Source organism: Engystomops pustulosus, chromosome 6 (genome assembly GCF_040894005.1).
Source record: "Engystomops pustulosus chromosome 6, aEngPut4.maternal, whole genome shotgun sequence".
NCBI lineage: Eukaryota > Metazoa > Chordata > Amphibia > Anura > Leptodactylidae > Engystomops > Engystomops pustulosus.
Genome location: NC_092416.1, coordinates 146,116,558 through 146,144,267, shown reverse-complemented (window position 1 = coordinate 146,144,267; position 27,710 = coordinate 146,116,558). Strand labels below are relative to the sequence as shown.

The 27,710-nt window shown below is 41.0% G+C and overlaps 2 protein-coding genes across 7 annotated transcripts in view; both read right to left on the bottom strand.

Moving 5' to 3' along the window:
• Positions 1–14,947, bottom strand: part of LOC140064602 (serine/threonine-protein kinase 4) — a 30,635-nt gene extending 15,688 nt beyond the window's left edge. Inside the window, exons 1-6 of the mRNA XM_072111668.1 lie at positions 14,774–14,947; positions 11,382–11,462; positions 8,918–9,046; positions 5,003–5,117; positions 3,054–3,218; positions 1,687–1,854 (exon numbers count right to left, since the gene is read on the bottom strand). Coding sequence (XP_071967769.1) covers positions 1,687–1,854; positions 3,054–3,218; positions 5,003–5,117; positions 8,918–9,046; positions 11,382–11,462; positions 14,774–14,808 — 693 coding nt within the window. The 5' untranslated portion in view covers positions 14,809–14,947. The remainder of the gene's footprint in view (positions 1–1,686; positions 1,855–3,053; positions 3,219–5,002; positions 5,118–8,917; positions 9,047–11,381; positions 11,463–14,773) is intronic.
• A 5,312-nt stretch (positions 14,948–20,259) lies between these two features.
• The window catches only part of PABPC1L (poly(A) binding protein cytoplasmic 1 like), a 39,830-nt gene continuing 32,379 nt past the window's right edge, over positions 20,260–27,710 (bottom strand). For 5 of the 6 annotated variants that reach the window (XM_072111665.1, XM_072111661.1, XM_072111666.1 and 2 more), the window contains exons 10-15: positions 27,570–27,657; positions 26,580–26,708; positions 25,699–25,832; positions 24,434–24,527; positions 23,648–23,778; positions 20,260–20,591 (exon numbers count right to left, since the gene is read on the bottom strand). In XM_072111665.1, the coding sequence (XP_071967766.1) occupies positions 20,511–20,591; positions 23,648–23,778; positions 24,434–24,527; positions 25,699–25,832; positions 26,580–26,708; positions 27,570–27,657 (657 nt within the window). In that variant the 3' untranslated portion in view covers positions 20,260–20,510. Of the gene's footprint in view, positions 20,592–23,645; positions 23,779–24,433; positions 24,528–25,698; positions 25,833–26,579; positions 26,709–27,569; positions 27,658–27,710 lie in introns of those variants that run through there. The other variant, XM_072111667.1, reaches the window with a different exon arrangement.

Genomic DNA, 27,710 nt, shown 5'->3' with positions numbered 1-27,710 from the left:
GATGAGATGAGCAGATTGTACATAGTAACCTATCTGCAGGCACCACATGATAGAGCAGAAGGAGTTATAAAGCAAAAGGAGCTGTGCAGAATGTACATATTGTCCTATCTGCTGGCAGCATGTTATAGAGCAGGAGGAGCTCAGCAAATTGTAAATAGTGTCCTAACTGAAGGCAGTATTTCATAGAGCAGCAGGAGATGAGTGGATTGGTTACAGTGCCCTATCTGCTGGCAGCATGTTATAGAGCAGGAGCAGCTGAGCAGATTGTACATGGTGACCTATCTGCAGGCAGCATGTTATAGAGCAGAAGGAGCTGCTCAGAATGCACATAGTTTCCTCTCTGCAGGTAGCATGTTATAGAGCAGGATGAGATGAGCAGATTGTACATAGTAACCTATGTGCAGGCAGCACATGATAGAGCAGAAGGAGCTATAAAGCAAAAGGAGCTGTGCAGAATGTACATATTGGGGGTCATTTACTAAGGGCCCGATTTGCGTTTTCCCGACGTGTTACCCGAATATTTCCGATTTGCGCCGATTTCCCTGTATTGCCCCGGGATTTTGGCGCACGCGATCAGATTTTGGCGCATCAGCGCTGGCATGCACGCGATGGAAATCAGGGGGCGTGGCCGAACGAAAACCCGACAGATTCGGAAAAACCGCCGCATTTAAAAAACAAAAAGTGTCGCGGGACTTGCACTTACCTTCACCAGGAATAGGCCAGTGTACTTGAGTGCATTCCGGCGGGCCTCGGGGAACTTCAGAGCAGCAGCGCCACCTGTTGGACGTTGGAGGAACTACCTTAGTGAATCCCGGCCGGACCCGAATCCACTGCAGAGAACGCGCCGCGCGATTGGACCGGGTAAGTAAATCTGCCCCATTGTCCTATCTGCTGGCAGCATGTTATAGAGCAGGAGGAGCTCAGCAGATTGTACATAGCGTCCTATCTGAAGGCAGTATTTTATAGAGCAGCAGGGGCTGAGTGGATTGTACATAGTGTCCTAATTGCTGGCAGCATGTTATAGAGGTGGAACAGCTGAGCAGATTGTACAGTGACCTATCTGCAGGCAGCATGTTATAGAGCAGAAGGAGCTGCTCAGAATGCACATAGTTTCCTCTCTGCAGGCAGCATGTTATAGAGCAGGAGGAGATGAGCAGATTGTACATAGGAACCTATCTGTAGGCAGCATGTTATAGAGCAGGAGCAGCTGAGCAGATTGTGCATGGTGACCTATCTGCAGGCAGCATGTTATACAGCAGAAGGAGCTGCTCAGACTGCACATAGTTTCCTCTCTGCAGGCAGCATGTTATGGCACTGACAAATGGCAAACTTTCTACAGCCATTTCTATCACTTGATTGTACAATCTGTGTAAAGTAATGAAAAATGCATTTCTGGTATTGAAGGAGGATGAAGATAAGGAGGTGAGCTCTAGATCTGGAAAATCATTTTTATGCTCTGTTCACACGGCTGTCATGAAAACTTTCAAAAAACAAGTTGTACGCTTTTCAGTCAATGCACAATAAATTGATATTTGCATTGCCATAAACAATATTGTTCACTGGCAGATCTCTGTCTCCCTCTTGTGGATCTTACAGAGGTTGCATCCACCTATGCAAAAAGTAAAAGCAAGAATTCACAATGTATTGTGAACAACTATATTGCTTTAGTGTGTTTGTATTTCTTACCCTCATTGGATGAATATCCGCGTATGGAGGTTTCCCTTCGGCCATCTCAATAGCAGTTATGCCAAGTGACCAAATATCTGCTACACAGTTATAACCAATCTCTTGAATCACCTCCGGGGCCATCCAGAATGGTGTACCGATAACTGTGTTTCGCTTTGCCATAGTATCCTGATGAGACATAACAGTACAAAGCAGCAGATGATACTTACAGTTACCAGAAAGTGATATGTATTGGTCTACAGAGACCCCTAGAGGTCTCTCCAAGTATAACATATTATGGAATAGATCATTGTGGTCACTGTGATGCCCTTCTATGTTTTGGGAGATGTAGCATTATGCAGAAAAATAATTATGTATTCAGATGACCTGTAAATGAGTCCCAGGGATGGAGATGAATCATTCTGATCTGTTCCCTCATAGCTTGAACAATGCCCCATAGCCTCAGTTCATCATCACTGTTTGGTAACAGCAAGTTGCTTATGACTATAAGGTACTATAAGCAGTAGTGAATTATAATATAGGCTTTTTGGGTGGCCACCCAGATCTTCTCTTCTTTTAGCTTCTTAAGCCCTTGTTTTTTACATAAAAAAAGGTTTTAATAATCATGCAAATTATTCTGAAGGGCTTTGGACTCCATAGATGAGAATGGAGCCTGTAGCCCCTCAGGCTCATTCGCATAATTTTAAAACCTTTATTTTCGTAAAAGCAAGGACTTGAGAAGCTAAAAGAAGAGCAACTCCTCCCAGAAGGAGCATACACCAGTATGTAGGAATGCTTGGTTTACACTCCTTCATTCTGGTAGTAGATTTCCTTGGTGGAACAACAATTGGTGTCTTAGAAAGGGTTTAAAACTAAATAGTTTTTGCAGTAAATCAACCAGGTGAGTCCATATAGTTCAGATGCCTCAGGAAACTGGAACACTGCCATAGCCATTTAAAGAGGATGCCCAAGTTTGAGTGTGACTCCCTATTCAAAGGATGAGTGATAACAATCTTATAGATGAGAACCCTCTCTGTTGCCGAAATTGGACTTCCACTAGTCAGGAGAACGAAGCGTCCCATTATCACTAACTGATGAAGCAGCAGGTAGAGGATGCTTCTATTTAATACTGAGGTGGTGTTTTGAATTTCTGAACACAGCGCTCTGGTGTCACTGGAATTCCCATTCACAGTCTATAAGAGAGGGGAAGATAACCGAGCGCTGAGATATGCAATTTCCACCACTCCAGTAGTATTGGATGGATGGATTAGTGAGATTGGGACTCTCGTTCTCACCGAATAAATATTTCCCTATCCTGTAGCAGCCTGAACATATACAGATGTCATTTTCTTGTTTGCAAACAAGTAAAACAATGATAAACTACTTACAGTAAGCTGGCCTGCCACACCAAAATCTGCAAGTTTAGCAACCCCTTCAGAGCTTAGTAATATGTTCCCAGCCTTAATATCTCTGTGTATTTTTCTCATGAAATGGAGATACTCCAGGCCTTTTAATGTTGACTGTAAAATGGTTGCTATTTCTTCTTCCTTCAACTAGAGAAAGAGAATAAAATGGTATCAGAGAAATCAGTAAGGGTCACATTCCCACCACATGTTTTCTGTTTGTTGCAAGATTCTAGTGATTTGTCACTGGCAATTTTTGCCATGTTATGATGTCACTGCCCTGGGGACCTCTCTGAGTGTACGCTCAGTGGAGGCCAGGTGTGGATGGAATATGTTGCATCCATCTCACATAGGCTCCCATTGGCTTCCGCTGGGTGTATACTTCGCTCAGCAGGAGGGAGCAAGATGGAAAGACATAGCTTGTTGTGTTTTTCCAAATGTTTTTCCTGCAGTAAGCAATGGAGGCAATAAGGATGCAGCAGCTGCCAGTATATGTCTATGTGTACACTCAGCATAAATATGTCAAACTTCAATTAGACTTCAATTTCAGTTTAATTGGATTGAGGATCAGTACCAGACACAGCTACCATATAATTCCAGCTGACTGCTGGTAATACCTGGTGGTAGACCCCAACGAACATAGCAAAACAGAGATAAAAGTTATCTTTCAATCACATTGAACATACCATAAACCTATCAAAGAGTAAATATGAAATGAAACATTTACTAGACTACACTCCACTCTAAGTACTTCCTCTTTGTATGACAATATCATTGTCATCTGTCACCAAGGACAATGTGCCTATAACATTTGTACATGATGTGCTGTAAAATCCTAGCATTCTTTTAATTATTGGCTCCATATTTTTGGAAAAGCTGTACAAATTTCTTGTACAGATATATTACTTTTACTTTAAGCACAACTTTACTCCATCCTTCTGAATACAAAACAAGAAAGCCAGTCATTTCGGGGTTTTATGTCATGTCAATGCGAGTAACACTAGCATTTGTATATCATATTTTTCACAAGTTTTTTCTCTCCAGGCTCCATCTCTAGCTTCAGTTTTCTTATGGGTAAAGACTAGCTGTCATGATTCCCTTACACTGCATATGGAAAAGAGTGGACCCTGCCCCCCATCATTATTTCACACACAATTAAAACAGCAGCAGTATGGAGGATATTATACAACAATACTGAACAGTGTAGCTGTGAACTGGGATACATTACAACACTTGCAGCATCCTGCCTTATATCCACCAATACAAGTAGAATGTAACCTGATCCTTCAATTACCAGTAAATTTGGTGAGTGACTGAGCACCAAGGCCGGCACCAGCACTGGGCATACCTGGGCAGGTGCTGGGGGAGGGGGGGCACATAAGGCTGTGCATTAGGAATCCATGGGGGTGAGGGAGATGTATCTAATGAATCCATAGGGGCTTTATAAAAAAATAACCTGGATATAAAATAACCAGGTGGGGGCTGTATATAAAATAACCAGGTGGGGGCTGTATATAAAATAACCAGGTGGGGGCTGTATATAAATTAACCAGGTGGTGGCTGTATATAAAATAACCAGGTGGGGGCTGTTTGAGTTGATATTGAGGATATGTTAGGAAACAGGAGACTGGCTTAGTTTCTGAATTGTTAATACCACCACATGAGTTCACTGCAAAGCGGCCCACTGAACTCTGTTGCCCAGGGGCCTACTGAAACCTGGGGCCGACCCTGCTGAGCAGTTACTTTAGTAAGCAGAGAGAAGGGGAAAGAGTCCTGACAAATGGAGGGAGTATGATTTTTTTAAGGAATATGACAGTTTCTTGTATTTGCTTGTACTAATAAAGTTTGTTGATAGTGTGAAGCCTATTTAACTGTGAGGAATACTAAAATAAAATGCAACATATAATTCTGAAATCTAATAATCTTAAACTTACAGTTTGTTTTCGTAGTCGGATAATATCAGAGACAGATCCCCCTCCACAATACTCCATAACAATCCACAGGTCGCTGTTCTTAAAATAGCTGCCATAATACTTCACAACGTGAAGGCTACAAGAGAAGGCGAAACAGTCTGCAGTTCACTCACATGAAGAGTTATTAATAATGAATACATTCTACGTGAAGATGGAGTGAAGAGAATGGAAAATACACTGGTTTGTAGAAGGAGAACAACTATGAAACTATGAAGAGGGAGCGCACAGGAGAAAGGCTCTTAGGATGAATAAAATAAGCATTTAGCGCTGATAAAAGGGGAAAATGTGAAGAAATGGAAGGAAATGGCAGATCAAAATGGAGAGAGCATATTTGAGGTGAATCTGAGTATAGGAGGAGAAATATTAAGGAGATACAACCAGCCTAATATGTGGAGTCTCACTACTGGACAATACTGGTTTTTAATAGTCTGGCCTATCCTGACAAGATATGATACCAGAGACAACCCTACTTCAAAAGATAAAAGCTCATAAAGGAGATCCACTTCAGTGCTGCAGCTTAAGGAATTAAGGATGTACTTTAAAGCCATTAAAGGACGGCTGTATACATATATGCAGTGGTGTAACTAGAAGCTGATGGGCCCAAGTGCAAAGTCTGTGCCAGGCCCCCGACTACAATGTATGGTATGTAGTACTAGTCTTCTTATATGGGAAAGTGACACCATAAGGGCCCCCTAAACCTCTTGGGCCCGGGTGCGATCGCAACCTCTGCACCCCCTCAAGTTACACCCCTGCATATATAGCAGGTGTCTACACAGTCATGAGCATTGTAGAGATTCTCTTTATTATATCTACAGGGCAATATCAAACTTGTTTAATTTAAGTGGCCGTGGGCCCTCCAGAAGCTTTGTTATCACCCATATTATAACCCGGTACTGATGACTACACTGAGGTTGCTACTTGGGTATCAATTTTTGAGAAAGTCCATGCTCCCTTGTGGGTGTAAAGAACTGACAACCCCCTAAGATGTCACTGTACAGTAGATAGCAATGATGTTTTTATCAAATTTCTGGGTTACTTTGTAAGAGAAAAATGCAATATTAAACTTTACTTGGCTCCCTATCACCACCCGCAGCCAAGTCCCGAGGGTTGTGCATTTTAAATAGTATCGTCCGCCTGATCATTTCCATAATTGTTGCCCTGTGTGCCCCACTGATCAATATGCAGCCAAACCCCCTCCCACATTATCCATGTCTTCCCCTCCTCCTAATGACGTTGGCTCACCATGGAGTTTATGTACCTCCATCTCCTCACTGTCTAGCAACAATGCGCAGGGAAGCGACACATGCGCAGTGAGCAGCGGGGCGGAGCATGTCAGAGATACAAGGCTTACTGCTTGTGCGGAGGAGGGGGGAAAGACAGGGACGAGCAGGACGCACAGGGCATCAATTTTGCAAATGATCAGATGATGTTACTATTTGAAATGCATAACCCTCTGGACTTGGCTGCTTATGCTAGCAGGGAGCAAAATAAAGTTTAATATTGCATTTTTCTCTAACAAAGTCACCCAGAAATTTTATTAAAAAAATCATTGTTATCTGTACAGTGTCTATTGGAATCTGTCACCAGTAAAAAGTACCCCTCTGGTGACAGGTTCCCTTTAATTTGCTCCCCCTGCTTCCTGATTATAAGATCTCTGTTTCAGCAATGCCAAGTACTGTCCCCTGGTATCTGGGATTCTGTTCTTGGTGTAGGCTCATTCATCCATTGGTTCATATACCTTCTGGGAAAGCAGTTGATCAGAGTTTGTCCTGGAAAAACCAGGACACGTGTCACTACTTAAAAGTCCACTTGCTCTCTGCATGAGATGTGTAAAAAATGTATCCATGGGAAACTCATCTGAATGAAGTGAAGAGGAAATCACTTGGCTGAATAAAAAGGTCAAGACTTAATAATTTATTGTGTTAAATACTGAATGAACCCTTTTTCTTTCGTGTCCTAATAGCATTTTCTTTAAAGACTCCTCAGCACTCTCTAAAAACAAGGAAGCACGCAATATGAACGGTGATGGGAAAACTGAGCACCTCTGAAGAGATCACAACTACTTAAAGGGGTTGTCCAGAGGTTGAAAAACATGGTTGATTTCTTCCTACAACAGCTCCTCTCCTGACCATAGGTAATGCGTGGTACAGCAACTAAGCTCCATCATCTTTATACAGCTGCAATACCAACACTGGTCATGTGGAGCGCTGTTTTGGGAAGAAAGCAACTTTTGGACAAACTCATTCAAAGAACATCAGCAATTGGTCATTTATGAGAAGAACAACTCTGATTAATTTACAGACCTCAGACCCCAATGTTTCAGGTGAGAATAATATCATCCACATTTCCTGAGGATTTTTTCACAATATCACAACTGGATTTTGCTGTATACATCTAATATTTAAAGCTCCTTGTATGTATGTATGTGTGTATGTGTGTATGTGTGTATTTATGTATGTGTGTGTGTGTGTGTATGTATGTTTATGTAGGTCCACTAAATAAATCTGCACCATTGCGTTTACAATGATCAAATTTTGCACAGCCGCTCCCTTTGACTCAAGGAACATCTTAGACCAGGTTTTGAGTAAAAAATTTCAACCTGCCCTTTCCAAAATACACTTATTAACCACCGTCTACAGGAGCCATTGTCTGCTGCTGCTAGCAGTTACCAACCAACCACAGCTTCAATTTTGGTCATTAATATGAGCTCTGAGCTTTGATTGGTCACTATAGGCAATGACTTTAAGCTAATGCGTGAGGTAATATGTAAAGTAAAATGTGAGGTAATAGATAGATAGATAGATAGATAGATAGATAGATAGATAGATAGATAAGAGCAGTTAATTACTATCCCAGACAACACTGGGGGCTACAGCTAGTATATATATATCAATGTGATTCACCAAGAACATAAAAATAAACAATTAAAGAGGGGAATCAAGCCCTAGATTTTTGGCAATTACAGTGGGATCTATCACCAAAATCGAAAACGACCTAGGTCAAATAAGTGTAATTTTTCTTGGGGAATCTGAATTTGCCATAAAAAATATGGTTCCCCCTTTAAGATTTAATAGTTTCCCCCTGCCCCACCCCCAGGAGGTGGGGGTAGGGGGCCGAGTGTGGAGTCTAGTGTGTGAAGTCCATGAGAGACACTTCTCTACCTACTATACATGCGCCTGGAAGGTTGGGAAGAGAGTTCTTTTTGGCCGATGGCTATCTTGGGCTTTATCACCTGATCTTGGGCTTAGAGCTAGCTTTATCACCTGATCTTGGGTTTAGGGCTAGCTTTATCACCTGATCTTGGGCTTAGAGCTAGCTTTATCACCTGATCTTGGGTTTAGGGCTAGCTTTATCACCTGATTTTGGGCTTAGGGCTAGCTTTATCATCTGATCTTGGGCTTAGGGCTAGCTTTATCACCTGATCTTGGGCTTAGGGCTAGCTTTATCATCTGATCTTGGGCTTAGGGCTAGCTTTATCACCTGATCTTGGGTTTAGGGCTAGCTTTATCACCTGATCTTGGGCTTAGGGCTAGCTTTATCACCTGATCTTGGGCTTAGGGCTAGATTTATCACCTGATTGGCAAATTTGTAGGAGAGGAACATGTCATAGCAAGTCAACAGTAATGCAAGAAAAGCTCAGGACAGCATTCCTCATAGAGTGGTGGTAGAAAAGCAGTAGTAAAGGTGTTCCACATTGCCCTTATTGTATAAGCAAGAAATTACATTGTAAGCTCTTGTGAGCAGGGCCCTTGTTCCTTTTGTTTCATCTGACCATCTGTAATGTCTTATTGTTTGTATATGTAGCCCATGATGGGGAATATGATGGAGCTATAGAAATAAAGAATTATTATTAATACTTTTTCTTGTTGTATGTACCTGTCACATTGCTGCATGATGGAGATCTCCTTTATGATTTCCTGTAGGTCTGACTCCACAGGAATCTGTTTGATGGCCACAATCTGACTTGTTTCTTTGTGGCTTGCTTTAAATACGCTGCCATAAGACCTAAAAGGAAGAAACACACATCATAAAGAGAACAGGGGCGTGACAACAGGGGTAGCAGCCATAGTAGCTGCTATGGGGCACATATTGTCAGAGGGCCCGGCATCCAACTGGATACACTAAAGAGGATGTGTACTGTCATTTTCATTTATGTATATGCTGTATCGTGTGTGTATATATTGTATGTATGTTTGTATATGTGTGTATGATGTCTATATACAATGTGTGTATGTGTGTACACAGGGTGTTAATATTTTTGTCTACGTAAATATGTGTGTACATAATGTGTATATACTATACAGAATGTGTGCATACTTGGTGTATACTGTATGTACATACTGTATGTGTGTATGATTGTACAGATCTGTACATACTGTGTGTAAATACTGTATGTGTATATAAATGTACATATGAGTGAATAAATGTATAAACATGTGTGTATAGTGTAAAACTTTATGAATGCATACATATTGTAAGGGATTAGGCTCAAGATCGTTGTCTCCTGGGGTAAATTCGCAGTCCACACTGTGCGATTTGGGTACAACTGACCTCAGACAGTTTTATCCGGCAGTAATACAAAATAAACAAAAAAGCAAAAATAAAGCCTAAGCCTCTCTGGCACTAACTATACATTGAGGTCCCTACTTTACCAGGTACAGGCCTACTGACTGGCACCACAAACACCCATGGTATCATTTCACTGCCACAGCTCCACAGGCCTTTGGCATGGCCTGCCGCTTCCCTGGGTGGCGTCATTGTGGGAAGTCTGCACCAGGTAGTTATGCAGGACTTCCACCTGGATGCAAATCACTCCTCATTGGAGGCAAAACACCCAGCTTTCCCACATCCATCCTGCTTTTCATTGGGCAACATCCTCATTCTACATCCAAATCTACTGTAGTGGTGTTACCCTGCCACAATATGTATATAAATGCGTGTACATATGAGTGTATAAATGTGTATATATATCTATATCTATATATGTAGTCCCTTAGTTATGTCCCTGAAGGAGAATAACATAATTGGCGTGATTTATATTATTCCGCAATGTACGACATTGAATCCTGGATAATGGAATCTACATTTTATACATGAAATAATGGAATGTCTTCCCCATAGGACTTGTCTCCAGACATACAGGAGAGCTGTATTTTACTGACATGACATCTATTGTAGAGAAAATAACCCCTGGAGGCCTCCTAGACCTTCCCTTCCAAAACACTACAGGTTACACACATTTCTCACACACAAATTTTTTCGTTTGAACTAAAAAAATACTAGAGGGACGAATGAACTTCACACATTTCCTTTGAGTTGGGTCCACTGGTGATCAGACCTTTTTCAGGAGATACATATAGTATGAGCATATACATGTAATTGCTATAATTGTATGTAAAATAAAGTATATCATACAACCCGAGATCTACACTTCTACATCTACAATGAGGTATGTGTGCAAGTAAGTACATAATCATCGGCAGAGAATCCAGTTATCCAATGGGAATCCTATCCATATTCCAGAAGCATTAGGCTTCACTACAGTCACAGCTGAAAATGCAAGTGTCAGTGTTAAGATATGTTTATATGACAATAATACTTGGTTCATTTTAGCTGTGGAGTCTGCAGACTTCGTTTTCTACCACAATTTGCAATCACACTTGTCTAATATGAGTACCGTATATACTCGAGTATAAGCCGACCCGAGTATAAGCCGAGGCCCCTAATTTAACCACAAAATACTGGGAAAACCTATTGACTCGAGTATAAGCCGAGGGTGGGAAATGCATTGGTCACAGCCTCCCCAGTATATAGCCAGCCAGCCCCTGCACCAGTGTATATAGCCTGCCAGCCCCTGCCCCAGTGTATATAGCCTGCCAGACCCTGCCCCATTGTATATAGCCTGCCAGACCCTGCCCCATTGTATATAGCCTGCCAGACCCTGCCCCAGTGTATATAGCCTGCCAGACCCTGCCCCAGTGTATATAGCCTGCCGCCACTGCCGGACAGATCGCACAGAAGATATACAGGGGTCGCCGGAAAGGAGAGTTTAGATATATTTATTTTTTTGACTCGAGTATAAGCCAAGTTTGGGTTTTTCAGCACATTTTTTGTGCTGAAAAACTAGGCTTATACTCGAGTATATAAGGTAGTTGTTCTGATGTGTGTGCTGTGCTTGTCACTTACTTGTGTATCCACTTGCACTTTGCACATCTAATATATTTGTGCCATGTATATGATATTTATGTCTGAGTGTACACTGCTCTTGTCTAATATGTCTGATCTCCACCCTTGGGTCAGATGAACAACACATCAAAAGATATGAAATCTCTTCACTTACCCTTCCCCAAGTTTTTCAAGGACATCAAATACTTCCTCTGGTTGTTTGTTTAAGTTCTCCTCACTTAGTTTTTTTAACTGCCTATGGACAGAGAAGAACGGAGATTTCGGTTAGTAAATATAATATATAAAAGAGACAGCCCCGGCATAGGTTATGCAGTAAATCTTTTGGGAACAAGTCACACTGTGATAGATGCAATGGGCTCTCCCTAATATGGGAACCCCCACAAGTTGTCAGGATGAAATGCATTATATATTAACTCGGCACTCAATTCTTGTGGAAAAAGATCACAATTTCTTTATTGAAACATCAGAAAGCAATCCACATCAATTTAAGGTTTCGATCTGGCGATCTCCCTCAGACCGCCATGCAAAACAAATGCTTCGGCTCATACCGCAATCCCATATGTTGCTATACATCGTGGCCATAGGCCGGGCTCTTTTTTCTTCCTCTCTTAATCAGTTTCTGAGGATGACCGCCATACCGAAATGTTTAATTGATGTGGATTGCTTTCTGATCTTTCAATAAAGAAATTCTGATCTTTTTTGCACAAGAATTGAGAGCCGAGTTAATATATATTTATGCTGAAAGGGATGGTACCCTACTCATGCGCCATTACCTCCATAGGAGTGATGAGTATTAAGAAGTCAGAATGAAGTGGGCAACTGTGCCTTGAATGGCAGTCAGAAAGTGACCTATTGCTTCAATACTTTTTTACAGAACAATTAAAATATTGGTGGAAGTGCTTCCTTAAAGGCAATAGATATTGTGCATACACATCTGGAGGGGAGAGTTGTATTATCTGGACAATATACCAGGGACTGGCTCATCCAGTGAAGTGGCATGCTGACATCCCTGATCAACTACCGTACTACAGATCTATCCACTGCTCCCTTTCTCTCTGATATATGTAATTTCCATAGAAATGAGCTATGCTGTTTTGGTAACTCCCATAGAAGTGAATAGGAGTTACTAAAACACATTTTCCACTGTTGTATATTACACTGTTTCTGTAACTTTCATAAAGTTTTATGTGACTCCTATTGAGTTCTATAGAAAATTACATTTCACAGTCAACAAGGACTGAGACCACGGGAGTAGTCTGTTGGAGACTTGGATTACAATCTCTACTTGGAGTATATCATTTTTTCCGGAATGCTTCTTCAAAAGTGTCCTGTTTGCTCCTCCCACCCTTACCCCACCCCCTACTGTGCCTACATCCGCCTTACTGTCCCCAACACTATATAATACCCTCTGTAGTGGTCCCCACTCTTTATAAAGCCTCCCTTACTGTAGTTCCCTCATTATAATGCTTTGATTTTAGGAACCTGATTTAATGGCATCAGTCTAGAAGGGTGGTTTCTTTTTTTAACAATGTGCACTAAGTGATAGATGCAATAGTTAATAAACTGTAGTAAGTCAATGTACCTCCTGACATGTCTGCATTGGTAACTAAATGTAATCTCCATAATATAACAATTCTGACACTGATCCAGTGCAGACACACCCCTATGGATGAGGAAGCCATCATACATTTCTCTACAGTTAATGAAGAATACAAGTGTTTTTAGAACACAAACACGACACGTCCTCTTTAACAGTGCCTGCCGGATTCTATGACATAAAAGCAGAAGTGAAAGAAGGGGACTTGCCCAATGATGTATTACACAATCTCATGTTATGCAAATGTGAAAACATACAAAAAGTCCATGACATATCAGAGAGGAGGCTACACAGTTAGGCCATTGTGTCAGTGTGAGACGTACTAATCTGTAGAAGCCTTAATACAGGATGTGTTGTCATAATCACAAAGCCTCCCTTATACCGATGCTCATTGACCACAGCTAGATGTAATGCTACATATAATACTAGGTGCACACAAAATACATTATAGGGCACAAGGATTGAATAGTTTTCAGCTTTTTTTTTTCTAATGCAGCGCCAATGGTACAAAGCTGGTCTGATCCAAAATATAGAATAAGGTGTGTAAGTAGTAGGAATACACAATAATGTGTGTGCCAGGAAGAAGACTCTAGGGCAGTGATGGCGAACCTATGGCACGGGTGCCAGAGGTGGCACTCAGAGCCCTTTCTGTGGGCACTCAGGCCATCAGCCCAGGATAGAGTTCACCAAACAGGAACAAATCCATTAAATCTTCCTTCAGTCCTAGGCAATTTATGAATTTGTACTCTTTCTTTCAACTGTATTGGTGGCCTCAGGCGGCCGATACAATTAAAGAAGTGGAAGAACAGGGAGCAATAAGTTACTGCTTAAAATGGCACGTTGGCACATCAGGATAAATAAGTGGGTTTTGGTTATAGTTTGGGCACTTGGTCTCTAAAAGGTTCGCCATCACTGCTCTAGGGAAAGTGATATATGAAGATCTGACGGCTTGAATCCTGCTTGTGTGAATGGAGCGTGCTGGCTTCTGCTCCATTCATCTCTATCGAAACACCAAAGAGACGCCGATTACAACAATCATTCATTTCATGATTGGTGGGAGCTACAATGATAAGACACTCTTAAAGTAGTTACATTACTTTTTGGTTGACCCCCTACCATTCCAGTGTACCCCAGCAATCTCCATTTACTAGGCTGTCACTGTCTAACCACAAAACAGCTGCACTCAATAGTGTTGTGCCGTAAAGCGCTGAGGACAGGGATTGGCTGTATCAGTATACGTGGAAGTTAGTGCAGCACATGTAAACTAATACCTGTGGGGGAAACAGCTATAGCAAAGCAGGGGTTAAAGTTATGGAAACTATAGTTTATTTAATACAATTCCTTTCCTAAACTCAGAAAAACCCCTGTTATTCGGAATTTCCTTATTATACAGTATAGAAACTTTAGAAATTTTTCCAAACACAAATAAAAAAACTTTTTCATGGTTTATTACAGATATGTATTAGCTGCAGTTGTAATAGATGTAGGGAGCTGCAAACAATTGTATCCACATGTTTATCCATCTGAACAGTTGATACAGTGTAAACCATAACATGTCTGTAAAGACAATGGTCCCGTGTACACAGAGAAACAATGGAGCAAAATATCCACAATATTGATAGAATATTTACATCATCTTCACATATAATTGTCCTGCAGCTTAATGAAAATCTCTACTCAAGGGACAAGAAGTGTCATAACTTTTATGATGACAAAACTGTAGTTTAGCTTCACAGTGATCCTACACATCAGAACGGCACCGGACAGTTACAGAACTAATGAAAAGTGGAGCAGGACATCATGAAATGACACCAAGGTTCTGATCATACAATGAATCCCCGATGTGTCATTCCCAAAGATATAGGAAACATCCCGACATTCTGACACTATACTGAGGCAGGAATATAGTGATATCCCATAGGGGATCGTGTCCAGCTTAGTACATGTACCTCCTCGGGTGGTTCCTCAGCTGCACAGTCTCCATGCTGCTCGGGGTCCAGTGATGGGGGATGCCTCCTGCAGCACTACATGTAGCTGGATGTCACACGGTGTATACATATATATACTCTCTATACTGGTGAACGGAAGTAGGAACAGGAAGCGAGGTCAGGCTCTCACTAGTCACAGCAGCAGCAGCAGCTCCGATGTGATACACAGTGCCTGTCCTTGTGTACATAGTGAGAGCACTGTACACACCTGCATCCCCTGCACAGCCCTATACAATGTGTAATCCTAGCCTAAACTACACTGGGGGTGCTGATACTCCAAGTATTATTGTTACATCTGACACCCATCCCCCTCACTGATCAGTCTTTACACTGCAGCATTTGGGTGGGTGATAATAAAAAAATACAAAGTTGAATTTCCCCATAAAGGCCATCTACCACCAGGATAAAGGACTGTATGAAAATGAATCTGAAGGGCTCCAGGCTCCATAGGTGTTAATGGAGCCTGGAGCCCCTCAGGCTCATTTGCATACAGTCTTTCATCCTTTAAGTAAATGAGACTGGATTATAATGTTTGTCTCACCGGCTTAATATTACAATTTGCCTTCTAAAATCAAATCATAGGTAACAGTTGATTTGAGATAACTGCATTTTGTTTCCTGGTAAAATAGAAGATTATTTATAGGTGGTAGTAACTAATGACAGATATGTCAGTGGTTTGATATTTTTATAATGGAATGGAATGTATAGGTGTGAACGGCGCCATATCTGGTAAGTCTGTGCTTTCATTATGGACATTCCCTAAATAAGGCAGAAATCCAAGAGATGTGATTTTCTAGCTCATCCATAAATCCCTAAGCTCAATGATTTGAAAAACTGTGGGGCACAGGTATCATCTGTTTTCTTTTGAGACTTGGCTGAAGTGTGGATACTGTAGCAGTGCTCTGTATCTTTCTACATTTGGTATTGTGATACATGTCTTTTTTATTTGTCTTTGTTTTGCAGGTACATTTATGGAAGTAAGCACAGGGTCATTTAAATCGTGTTGCATCTAAAAAGTCTCTAATTTGCTCTGAAAAAAGTCCAGGCGTGCGGCCGTGCATGGAGGGCCGTCACCGTCTCTCCGCCACTTCCTATTCAGGCGTGCCGAAGCTGCTACATATATAAAGATTACAAATGTATTTAAAAGCAATACAGCGGTTTATGAAAATATCAAAATCAAAATAAAGATAGATTTTTCCCAGCGTCTTGGATATTTTAAGTGCTTTAATGCCATATTAAATGGGCTTTTCCATAAAAGAAAATTCTCACATTTTCAATCCCCCTAGTGATGTTTACACAATAAAGATAATTTTTAACCCCTTACTTTACAGTTTTAATCAGTTTTATTGCCATTTTAGCTCCTATCACTCAATGATGGTCAGTGTAAGATTCCAGGGTTTGGACACTTCATGATGACTCTGTGCTATGAGATGCTGTGTGCTGACAATGTGTTTAGATTATCAGGGTACAGGTTTATAGAGACTTTCATTTAACTTCTGAACATTTTACTAGTATCTGACACATAGAATGAGAGATGAAACAGATGATGAGATCCATGAGATGGATAAAATACACAATAACAGCTCTACTGACTCTTTTTTTGTTTGTTTTTTTGACCCATTCCAAAAGCCTCAACCATGACCACACTCTGAGGTTACATTGTATTTTAGCAAATGCATTGGAGATGCAATTTAACATGTGATCACGGTTGAAGTTTTTTGTGCATTTTTGATGCAACGCAGCCTAAGCAAAGTTATATTTTGCCTATGCAATATACAAATATGGCAAGCACTGAATGTATGCTCTGGGACACACCCTTATAGCGACACCAGTGACATATACTTTGTGTAGGTGCAGATCCTTTGTCTAGTTTCACATCGCAGGCGGTGCACTAGACATTGTGGAAACACCCAGGGTGCACAGAAGTGTTCATCTTCACATAAATAAAATTGTGGATTTCGCTACACTCAGGACACAGATTTACTCAACATTTATATGATGGTGATGCAGAGAACACCAAGAAGATGAGGTTTACTTTGCACAGTACGTGACCGAAGAGCCGCCTGAGAATCCTTTACACGCGTTATAATGGAGTATAGTGGACACACTATTTCCAGGTCTCGTGTTCTGTCCTATATTACTACCTTTTAAAAAATACCTTGTTTTCTTTGTAAAATTGGTATCCTTGTGCCCATGAACTTTAGTTAAGCTGCTAATCATGAACAAGCCTTAAAGGGGTATTCCAGGAATCAGCATAATTCATATACAAGTGGGCACTCAAAACATAAGCTAATGTGTAATTAGTTGTTATTTAAAATTTTGCTCCCCTTAGCAGACAATGCTGGTGACATAGACTGTAATAATGAATTAAAATGCTACCAGCCCTTTAATCAGTCCGTTAATTTCCTCCGCGCGGTCCGTTGCAGGACAGAAGATGGCTGCTGGTCACATGTCCACATCACATGTCCTGCACCTGTCTGGGCAGGTCTTGTGATCACCACTAAGTTTGGCTGTAGTCGGTTGGTTGCAGTGCATCCAGTATGGCCAGTGTTGTGGAGATGGCAGTTACACATCATTACTATGGTAACAGAGCAGGAGAGTCTGTTAGATCATCACTGGGAGCAGAGCATAAGAGGGAGGAGGAGTTACTGAGAACTAAAGGATCTTGGGACTTGTAGTTTCCAGTGGCAGCCATCTTGGTGATAACTCCACCTACTTTAGAGAGGCCATAAAATCAAATTATTTAAGCTCCGTTTTGTGACTAATGACATTGAGTATTGTTGTATTCATTTATTTATAGCATCATGGGTTTTTGTGTCAGACGTTCATATTCCCGGAATACCCCTTTAAGATGTGATATAATGCACATGCTTACTTTTAACAAAATTAGTGCAACATAGTGCAGATGATCTTAAACTTTTTAAATTACTTTAACTCCTTACCGGAAATGGATGTATATTTACTGCTGCAGGAGAGGGCTCAAGGGCGGCTTTATACAGCAAACACCCACTGCTGACACCTGCAATCACCGGTGTTAACTGTTTAATTGCCACAGTCTAAGTTGTGTTCCAACCCATGCGAAAGCAGTCATTACATCTACAATATATGGTCATCTCACTTTTACAGACTTCAAATATACCATCAAAGATTTATTGCATATATCAAAACTTTCAGTGTATATATCGATATCTGCTACAAATATGATCATGGAAGAAGACACAATAGAGGTTTAACACCAAATACAAAACATTAAATCGTTCTAGATTAATCACAAAGTATCCAGAGATTAACGTTTCCAACAGTAACATAGCCTGGTGAGAAACACGCCTTCCCTCTGCCCTCCCCATTGGTATTACCCTGGTTATAGTAAATATTATACATATCATCTAGTGTTATAGAAAGGTCTTCCACTTCACTCCATAATATCCTTATGTCCTAGACCGAGCCTTTGGAAGGTGTCGCAAATGCATAAACAAATGTGACGCACATTGTGTGAATGCACCCAAAAACATTTATTGAAGCTGCACCCTAGGGGCAATGGAAAGGCAAGTCATATAGACATGGTCAGAAATCTAACCCAAACTGCAAGTATCTAATCACTAGGATCAGTAAGAAATATCCCCCTGAGGTAAGAGATTTTAAAGCTGTCACTACAAGCTGATAAATGAGCTATTTCTGACTAATCCCAGCTCAGGAAGTTTCTGCATTCCTCTGACGATTACCTGGCATCAGGTATTACACACTATAGGTGACGTTACAAAGATGGTCATGTAACATAAAAACACATAGCGGATCTTTAAAAAAGTAGAAAAAAAATAATTCTGATTGTAAACTTTTGACAACTTGTAACTTGTACAGTGCAGCAGAATAGGGCTATATAAGGATTTATTTATTGATTGATGACCACAATGTCTTTACCCAACTCTTCCACCGTGACCGTGCAAGTGATGAAGGACAGAGGACTCAGGATGACCATCACAGAAACCCTCCTTCCCTCCAGGAAAAGGGAGGAGTTTGAAGGTAACCCGCTTGCTGCAAACTACAGGTTCTCTAGTCCGTTTTTACTATTCGTGTCTTTTAGTATATTTTGTATTTTTATCGTTTCAGAGCAGCAGGTCTCGCAAAAAAAAGAGCATATTTCAATCGTTTTTGCAGATCAGGCTGGTAAAATCATCGTTTTACCTAGAAACTGATCCACAAATACAGACATTACACAGATGACATCTGTCTTGTATCAGTATTGCTGAGCATTCCTAGGGTGCTGCCACACAGGGCGTTCTTGGACCGTTTTTAGAAGGACTGAAGATGCATGCATCTTTGTATATTTCACATGCTTTGGCTGCTTGGAACCTGTTTATCTACAATTCGCACAAAACGCATGGTAAACATACAAAAATGCTTGCGTTTACAGTCATGTGTTACGCCCTGTGTAGCTGTGTGCATGAGATGTATGGGATTAGGCTTGGGATCATCGTCTCCTGGGTAGACGGGCACAATTCACCAGCACATCAGTAAATTCAGTGACCACACTGTGTGATTTGGGTACAACTGACCACAGCCAGTTTTATTCGGCAATAAAACAAAATAGCAAAAATAAAGCCTAACCCTCAAGGGCACCAACTATACATGGTCCCCATCTCACCCGATGCTGGCCCACTGCCTGGCACCACACAAACACTCATGGTATCTGTTCACTGCCACAGCTCCAAAGCTCTTCGGCAAGGCCTGTCTCTTCCCCAGGGCTTGTGCAGGACTTCCTGCTAGCTGCTAATTAGACTTCATCAGACCGACTCAACTTCCTGGGGTCTGCCGTCTACTCGACTTTATTTTAGGGTGGTGGCACACGTTGCGTTTTGAACTCGTTTTTAGTCATGTGTTTGCATGCATTTTTTGAAAAAGCATCAGTTTTTCTCAAGGTAGTTGGGAAAACCGGATGAGTTTAAAAAAACCGCATACGATTTTTAACAGACTGAAAAGGCATGACTAAAAACGGACTAAAAATGGGTTAAAAACACTAAGCGTGACACCACCCTTAGGCAAAATACTCCTTTGATGCCCAAAACCTGCTGTAGTGGCAGCTACCCTACCACAGAGCCCATAGAAATACATGAGGATGTGAGCAATATCCACAGCTTGTTCACCTTAGGATAATACGATTGTGTGCAGAGCCAGAGTGCGCAAACAGAATATGATTATAAAGAAAGAGCAGTAGTTTGGAAAAGTAATCCCGGTAATTGCCTGGAAGTTATAAGATAAGTTCCTTGGTTTTCATAGAAATTGCCATATTTGATTATTTTTTTCCTATGCACAGGATTTTTCCCATAAATGTCTTAAGGTCCACAGTCAATGCTAGGAACCGCGTGGAGATGCCCTTTATGTCGGAGATGGTAAAAGCCCATAAAGCTTTCACAAAGAGTACAAGACAAGGGGTAAAATAAAATAAGCAGTTTGCTTTTGCAAGTTTTTGTTTAATGCGGAAAGAAAAAGATGAGAAGAAAAGAAAAGGAATAAATGATAAACAAATTATATTATATATAGACACTGCTCATCTCTGCGAATGTAATGTACTTTACCTTACATAATAATATATCTACACAAACAAAATGTGATTGTCCTTTCTAAATACAATCCTCTTCCACTGTGCACGTGACACAAAGTGGACCGAAGTTCATAAATGTCTCTAGTAATTGGGGGAATTTTACATGAGGGAAGACTGGCCGCCTTTATGTGAAGCCTCTTTGGCATGGTGAGCTTGCAGGACCGCCACAGCTTCTTCAACCTACAAGAAAATAGTGAAATAGTTACTCACCGCTAATTCTGTTTCCATTAGTCCACCATGACGGCCCACCTGGTGAATATATAGGCCGTCATGGGGGACAAAGTGGAAATGATCATTTTTAGCAGACAAAGATGACAGTGGACGTTGACCTGTGGCTCTGCTTGCCTATAACTCCAAGAAAGGCCCAAGAGACATCAGGTCATGATGTTAGATAGGGATTTACAAATAGATAGTTTTATTGTGCTTTAATAAATATATTTTTTTAAATTAAGAGAATGTATAAAAAAAAATTGTTTCAACATGTTCTGAGGACTGTACGACCTTTTGATTACTTTAAAAATTTTTATGTGCGTTGTGTTTCAGACATTTGGGCGCTATTTTCCGTTATGGGGTTCGCAGCCGATCTATATTTTGATAGATCGAGCATTTTGAGATGCGGCGATACCCAACAAGTGTGATTTTTAAGGTTTATTACATTTTAAATCAGTTCTAGGGAAAGGGGGTTGAACTTTTAGCGTTTTTTTAAAAATAATTTTATTATTACCCGATCACGGGTATTAGCAGTGGGTGTCCGCTTCAAATATGCCGCAAACCCCATCTCTGTATGAAGAGGACTCGCCTCGTGAGCCCTCTTCATACAGCCTCAGCACTGTTCATGTACAACGCAGAGTGTGTAGTTAAAGGGAATCTGTCAGCAGAAATTGACCTATTAAACCACTATCAGTATGTTGTCCAACTGGTAAAACACCTTCCAGATCAGGTTTCTTTCATGGCCCAGTGTGGCATCATTTAAAAAATCAACTATGATGTGAGATGTAAAATGGTTGTGTGAAGTTAAGCAAAAAGAGTTTAGCACTGAAGTCAAGCGCTCCCCCACCACTGAATACCCCCCCCTGTAATTGATGAGACTTTGCAAACCAGCTCTTCTGAAGTCTGGTGAATGATGTAAGCAGAGGAGGCGTTCAGAGGCTTTCAACCTCCTTGACTTTCAACCATTTAACAACTTTGCCACCATGGACCATGAAAGAATCATCATCAGAAAGGCGCTATGGTGCTTGACGACATACTCGTAGTGGTTTATTATGAGAATTTCTTCGGTTCTCATGAAAATACTACAACTGGGACTACAAATTGCTGGTCTGAGAACAATGGGGCAGATTTATAAAGTGTCCTAAAATTAGACAATGCTGAGTACGACTAGACAGTCTTATACTGCACCAGATTTATCACCCAGCACCAGACACATATGAATCTATTGCAGAAAAAGACATACATACACTGCACCTCCTATTAGTTGGCTTACTTTACACCAGAAAATTAGGACAAAATTCTGTCGGGTCAGCAGCATTTATGGTGCAAGGCCACGCCCCCTTTCACAGACCATGCCCTTCTGTCGAGCTAGTCATAGGAGAGCCATAGAACTGTGTAAAACCCTTTACAGATGTGGTGCAGGTTTTTAGTGCAAACTACGACATAATTCTGTTGTAGACAGATTAGCAAAACTGCCCCAATGCCTTCTTTTCATGACACTTCACTACTTTTGCTGTTTTTCAACTGGCTGTCCCAGTGCGGTGGCTACATCAATGAGCTGTTCATTTAAGCTTCAGCAAGTAGACCGCAAGTAACTATAAATGCTATGCAGCCCCAAAGGATTCCTGTAACCTTTTTCTAGTCATGAAAGTAATACACAGTTGGCTTTAAATGCTTAAAGTATCCAGCATAAAGACTTATTTTGATCTTGGTATGATGCAAAACAAAACTTGATCTACCTGATGTGCACTTTAATGCTTAAAATGTTCTATTTCCGGTTTCAGTGTTATTGTAAGCAAGGGGTTAACTAAGTGAGGTAAAAAAAAAAAGCCTGTTTCTTTCATCTTTCCTATGCACAGCCTCCAGCAACCACAATACAGGGTGATACAGGAACTGCTGTTCAGGTTACCGCCCCTCAACCAGGTAGGATTTATTGTTACAGCTAATAGGCCATGTGACTCGTATCTGAAATCAGATTTCTGGCCTTTTTGGGTTTTGATGAAGGTAAAGAGATGTGTATGTGAGGGAGAGGCCTAAATTCTGTACAAGCTGTTATTTAAGATGAAATCCTAACTTCACTAGAGTCAGACATTGAGTTACAAACAGATTCAAATGCAGTGTTTTCCTTTAACAAAATAATATAGTTTGATGCAAAGCGACAAATTGACTCATCACTGAGAAGTTGATTGGCTGCCGGCAATAACGCAATTGCTGCAACAGGGCAGCTGACCGACGAGGCTCCAGACTCTTTATAAATACAACAGCCCCATTGTGTCAATTGCATTATCCGGCACCTCCAGAGAGAGGCGTGTGTTTAGAAACACAATTCAAATGCTGTGGGGGGAGCTGCTCTCCAACAAAGATGCGTTTAGATCTAAACACTTGCATTTGGGAACGTCAAACACATTTTTTGTCAGTAAATTCAAAAATGTGTTGTGTGTTTTGGTCATCAAGCATTTAGCTCCTCCCCGCTGTGTTTGAATGCAGCCATTGTCATATTCTCAAGTCAATATACCAATCCTCAAGCGATTATATATGACAATACAGCTAAGCTGCAAATAATGTGTTATCTTGAGGTTGCAGCCACATGTTCAGTTTTTTCTATGCAGTTTGTGAAGCCAAAAGCAGGTGTGGACGATAATGGGTGAGGACTTATCATTGAGAGAAACTGCTCCTCTATTTTCACTCCACTCCTGGTTTGGACATCAAAAAGTGCATCTGAAAAAGTGAACATGTAGAAGGACGCACCCTCAAGCTGCACACACAATGGGGAGGTGCGTGGCCTGGCTGCATACAGATTTCAACTGAAAAGCAAGCAATCTGTAAAAAGCACCATGCACTTTGCATGTAATCAATGTGGAACTTGTTACCAACCACAAGCTCCTGCCACTTCCAGGTGACTAGAGTTTCTAAAGACAAGTCAATCGCAACATGTAAACACAGGCTAACATGTTATCTTACAGAATACTAAGCCCAGTATTTCACACTTGTTAAATGATTAGGCTTAGGACTTTGGTATAAAATACCTTTGAATGAAGGGACTCTGGTGATTCAAGCATGTGTAATAATTCTGAGTTGTCTATTTCTAGCAGCATGCCCGTTATCTTTCCAGCGAGTGAGGCATGCATACTGTGTATAAGGGGATAGATCCTTTCACCTGTAAATGACAACAAAGTTAAATAATATCTATCAGTCATGGCTAGCTATAATACACATGCAGAATGTAAAAAGCTTTCCAATGCCTCAAGCTAAAGATATTAGGAGTAAACCATGGATGTAGGGCATATTGCCAATATGTTCCTATACATACTAAGTCCTCATGCATATAAACGGATGCTTATCTGGGCAAGAAATCAGCCCGAAGTGGGACAGAGGAGGGGTTTCCCCTGCATAGAAAGACTAGCGGTTGTCACTGTAACACAGGAAAATATAAAAGTCCTACAATTTTCCATGCACGGTCACGGTGCAGCAAGTTTGTGCTCACCGCACCATGACAGAATAATGGGGAACGTGAGCCAGACGCAAATTGTGTTGCCGAATCAAGGTGCCCACTGCGTTCATGTGCATTAGGCCTTAGTGTTACACAGAGACTTCCATGGAAGTCATTCACTTACCGTATATACTAGAGTATAAGCCGACCCATGTATAAGCCGAGGTCCCCAATTTTACCACAAAAACCTGGTAAAACCTATATTTTTATTACTCGAGTATAAGCAGAGTTTGAGGTTTCAGCACATTTTTTGTGCTGAAAAACTAGGCTTATACTCAAGTATATATAAGGAATAGGTACAATGACATATAGTGACAACCACCTAGCATTTGTTTTTGCTCTTGTGGTGGGGCAGCGGCTAACATAGACGCGGTGAGAGGCTCCTGTCCTTGCATTAGTACGGCTGGTTCCATGACCTGTGAAGACACAAAAGTGTTTTTTATTAATGAACAAAAAGCTATCCATTTACAGACAATTATCTCATTGAAACATCACAGACACCACATTGGACTTCTGGATATTGGCAATTCATTGCAGAGTATATTGACAGATCTCAGTTTCCAGTTGGCAGCTTCATGCTCTCTGCACCCAGGACTTACTGTCATCACTCAGTAAATGTTCTCCGTTATTGGGAATAAGTGGGTCACTGTGTTGATGTCTAGCAATTTGTCTCACCACTTTTCATTAGTTTCAATACCCAAATCATTGATTTTCTGTAAAGAACAGGGGCTAGTTTGTGAATATGGATGAACTGATTTAGCTTGAAAACCATGTTTTGTCCTTGTTTATTCACAAATAAAGCTTTCTTTCAGTATCCGCCATGTGATGATCACAGCAGTGGAAGCGCAGTCTGTGAAGTTTAAACTTTGGTTTTCTTATATTAATTCCTAAATTTGATATGATATTCTGGAGAGGCCAAAACCTTGTTCTTCAGCAGCTGTGGTAATACTTTACAGACAGGGGTTCATACAACATGTCAGATAACATGGCATTGTGCACAAGGATTTTGTAGTAGCACTTGTGTCTTTCCATTTTCAGAAAGTCATCAATCTCTACCTCCAAAACATCCCAGATGAAGATATAACTCCACTTTACACCGGGATAAATGGAAACAGAAGGTGCTCCCCAGACACAAGGGGGAAAAAAAAAAAACTTTCACCTTCACTTTGGTCCATGGGGGAAAAAAAAAAAACCAACTTATAAACAGAGGTTCTTTTTAAGGCCACAACAGCCTTTTTGACCACCTGCAGCGGTAATTTAATAGCTGCAGAATTTACATAGTAATTCTGCAAGCATCAGAAACCAAAAATACTTGTCTACATGCTATGCACCACATTTAGGGTTTTAGGGAAACTGCTTAGAAAACAACACAATGTGCTTGAATTGATGCTAGATCTTTACCGCAAAGTAAAGCAATGATAGGTGGTAGAAACTGACTAGATCATCTGTATCCAAGCTAACCCAAATGATACGTCCAAGTGCAGGCAGCCGCACCATTTCACCTAACAAATATTTTAAAAAGTGCAAACCAACTAAGAGTCTGAAAGTGTGAAGGCTACAAAGAGCAAGTCAAATACAATACAGTACCTGCTGCAGGTGCACATTGTTCACAGCTGGCTGTGCATTTCGTACTGAGCAAGAATATTTGTACTGGGGCATCGCTCGCATGACCGATGGGTTTACCTGGGCCCGAGCACCAGCTGTCTGAGTGCCTATATTAGCTGAGCAGAAAATAAGGACAAAATGTATATCATAAAAGGGTAAAAAAAAAAAATTGTAAAAGCAGATTATAAAGTATAAAACCAACAAATGAGATGGTCTCCAATGGGTTAACGTCTTTGAACCCCTGATAAATAGTAACTTGCCTGTAGGGTGTCTCAATCTGCTGATAGCAACCATAAATATCTGCCTATACTGCTTTGTATCACTGTGGTTGGGTCTTTTCAGGAAAGCGGTGATGTTTAATCTACAGCAATGGGGGAGATTTATCAAAAAGTGTCAGAGTAAACCAGTGCACAGACTAGACATTCTGCTGCACCAGATTTATCATTGGGTCTAATGCAGGATAATAAATCTGGTGTAGTGTAAGACTTACACTTCACAGCTATAGATGGTCTAGTTTAAGACGGGAAAATCTGGCCAAAATTTTTGTGTATTTGCAGAGTTACTCCAAAAAAACCACGTCCCCTTTTGTCATACTAGTCAGGAAAGGGTCTAAAAATGGCCTAAAACCCTTAATAAATGTGGTGCAAGGCATATCAGACAGTTTTTTTGGGGGAGGGCAAATTTCGACAGAATCTTGGCACATACTGTTTGGTAAATCTCCCCTAAGGTGCGCCAGAGTTCAGCCAAAATGATGGCGCAAGGCATGCCAACTAGTAATGGCACAGCAGCACAAGTAGAAATCCTAATTGGGTAGGAATCCACATTAGGAATATGGATTTTAAAGCGTAAACAAGAAAACTTACCAACTCTTTGAGACTGAGGACCAACCCTCGGCACCTGTGTTGAAGCTTGCTTCATGGTACTTATGTTGGAAGCGACGCGTCTTGGTGGAACTGCCCGCAGCACAGGGGCAGGTGGGTGGTGGTGATACTCTGCAGACACATTAAATAAAGTAGAACATTTTAAAGGGGCCATTTCAGTAGCAAGAAGTAACTTGCAATTTCATAATTTCTATTGATTCTGTATAATATATTAACAGCTGACTGCAAACTATATTGCTGCAGGTACAGCTCTCCCATAAATGACGCCTATAGCCCAGCTGCATCTGACCATACAATCCTTCCGTTCAGACACCTCTTTACAACTTAAGTGTTTCCGTATTATCAATGTCCATTAACTGAAATATCAATTAGGGCAGGTTTACACTAAAAGGCCCCCAAGCAGCCTAGAATTTGTGACTAGATTATAAGAGTCTTCGCTCCATTTTCTACTAGCCCAGTGCTGTTACAGCACTAGTTATAGCTTAGGCCTAGTGCCCAAAACCAATTGTGATGCGGTTTTGTCGCATCAAACTTGTATATTAAGTCTGCCTGAATGTCCGGCCCAAACGCTTACACACTGGAACTGAATTGACATGCGGAGTTCAGTTCTGGTCGGACATTTAGCCTCACTTTAGACCTATTGACCATGAGGGAGTAAATTTTTCTGGTCATTGTGTGCCTTTATTCTGCACCTAGGTGAAAGTAATGGGATCTGGGAGACATGAAGGATGCAGTCTTTATGCATATCATGTACATCCCTACAACCCATCACAAATCACTTGCATAGTCAATCATGGCACTTCATATGTGCAATGAATCCAGCCAACACTCCTCTTTATCGTTTCTTTATCTGTACACTCTTGTAGAAATAATGGTGGCATCTACTAATGTGAGTGCCACCATGTCTTCCATCAGCCAGGTTATATGGCAAAGAACCAACCTGAACAAAATAAAGAAATCTCACTGACTTACGCGGAGGCCTTGACTGCTGGGTAGTCCAGTGAGGTGTTGGACGTACAGGTGCTACAGGGCTTGGATTATAATAGGCCCTGCCTGTTGGCTGCAAGTAAAATACAACAAAATATCAGAATACAAGTGTCTTGGTATAAAAGA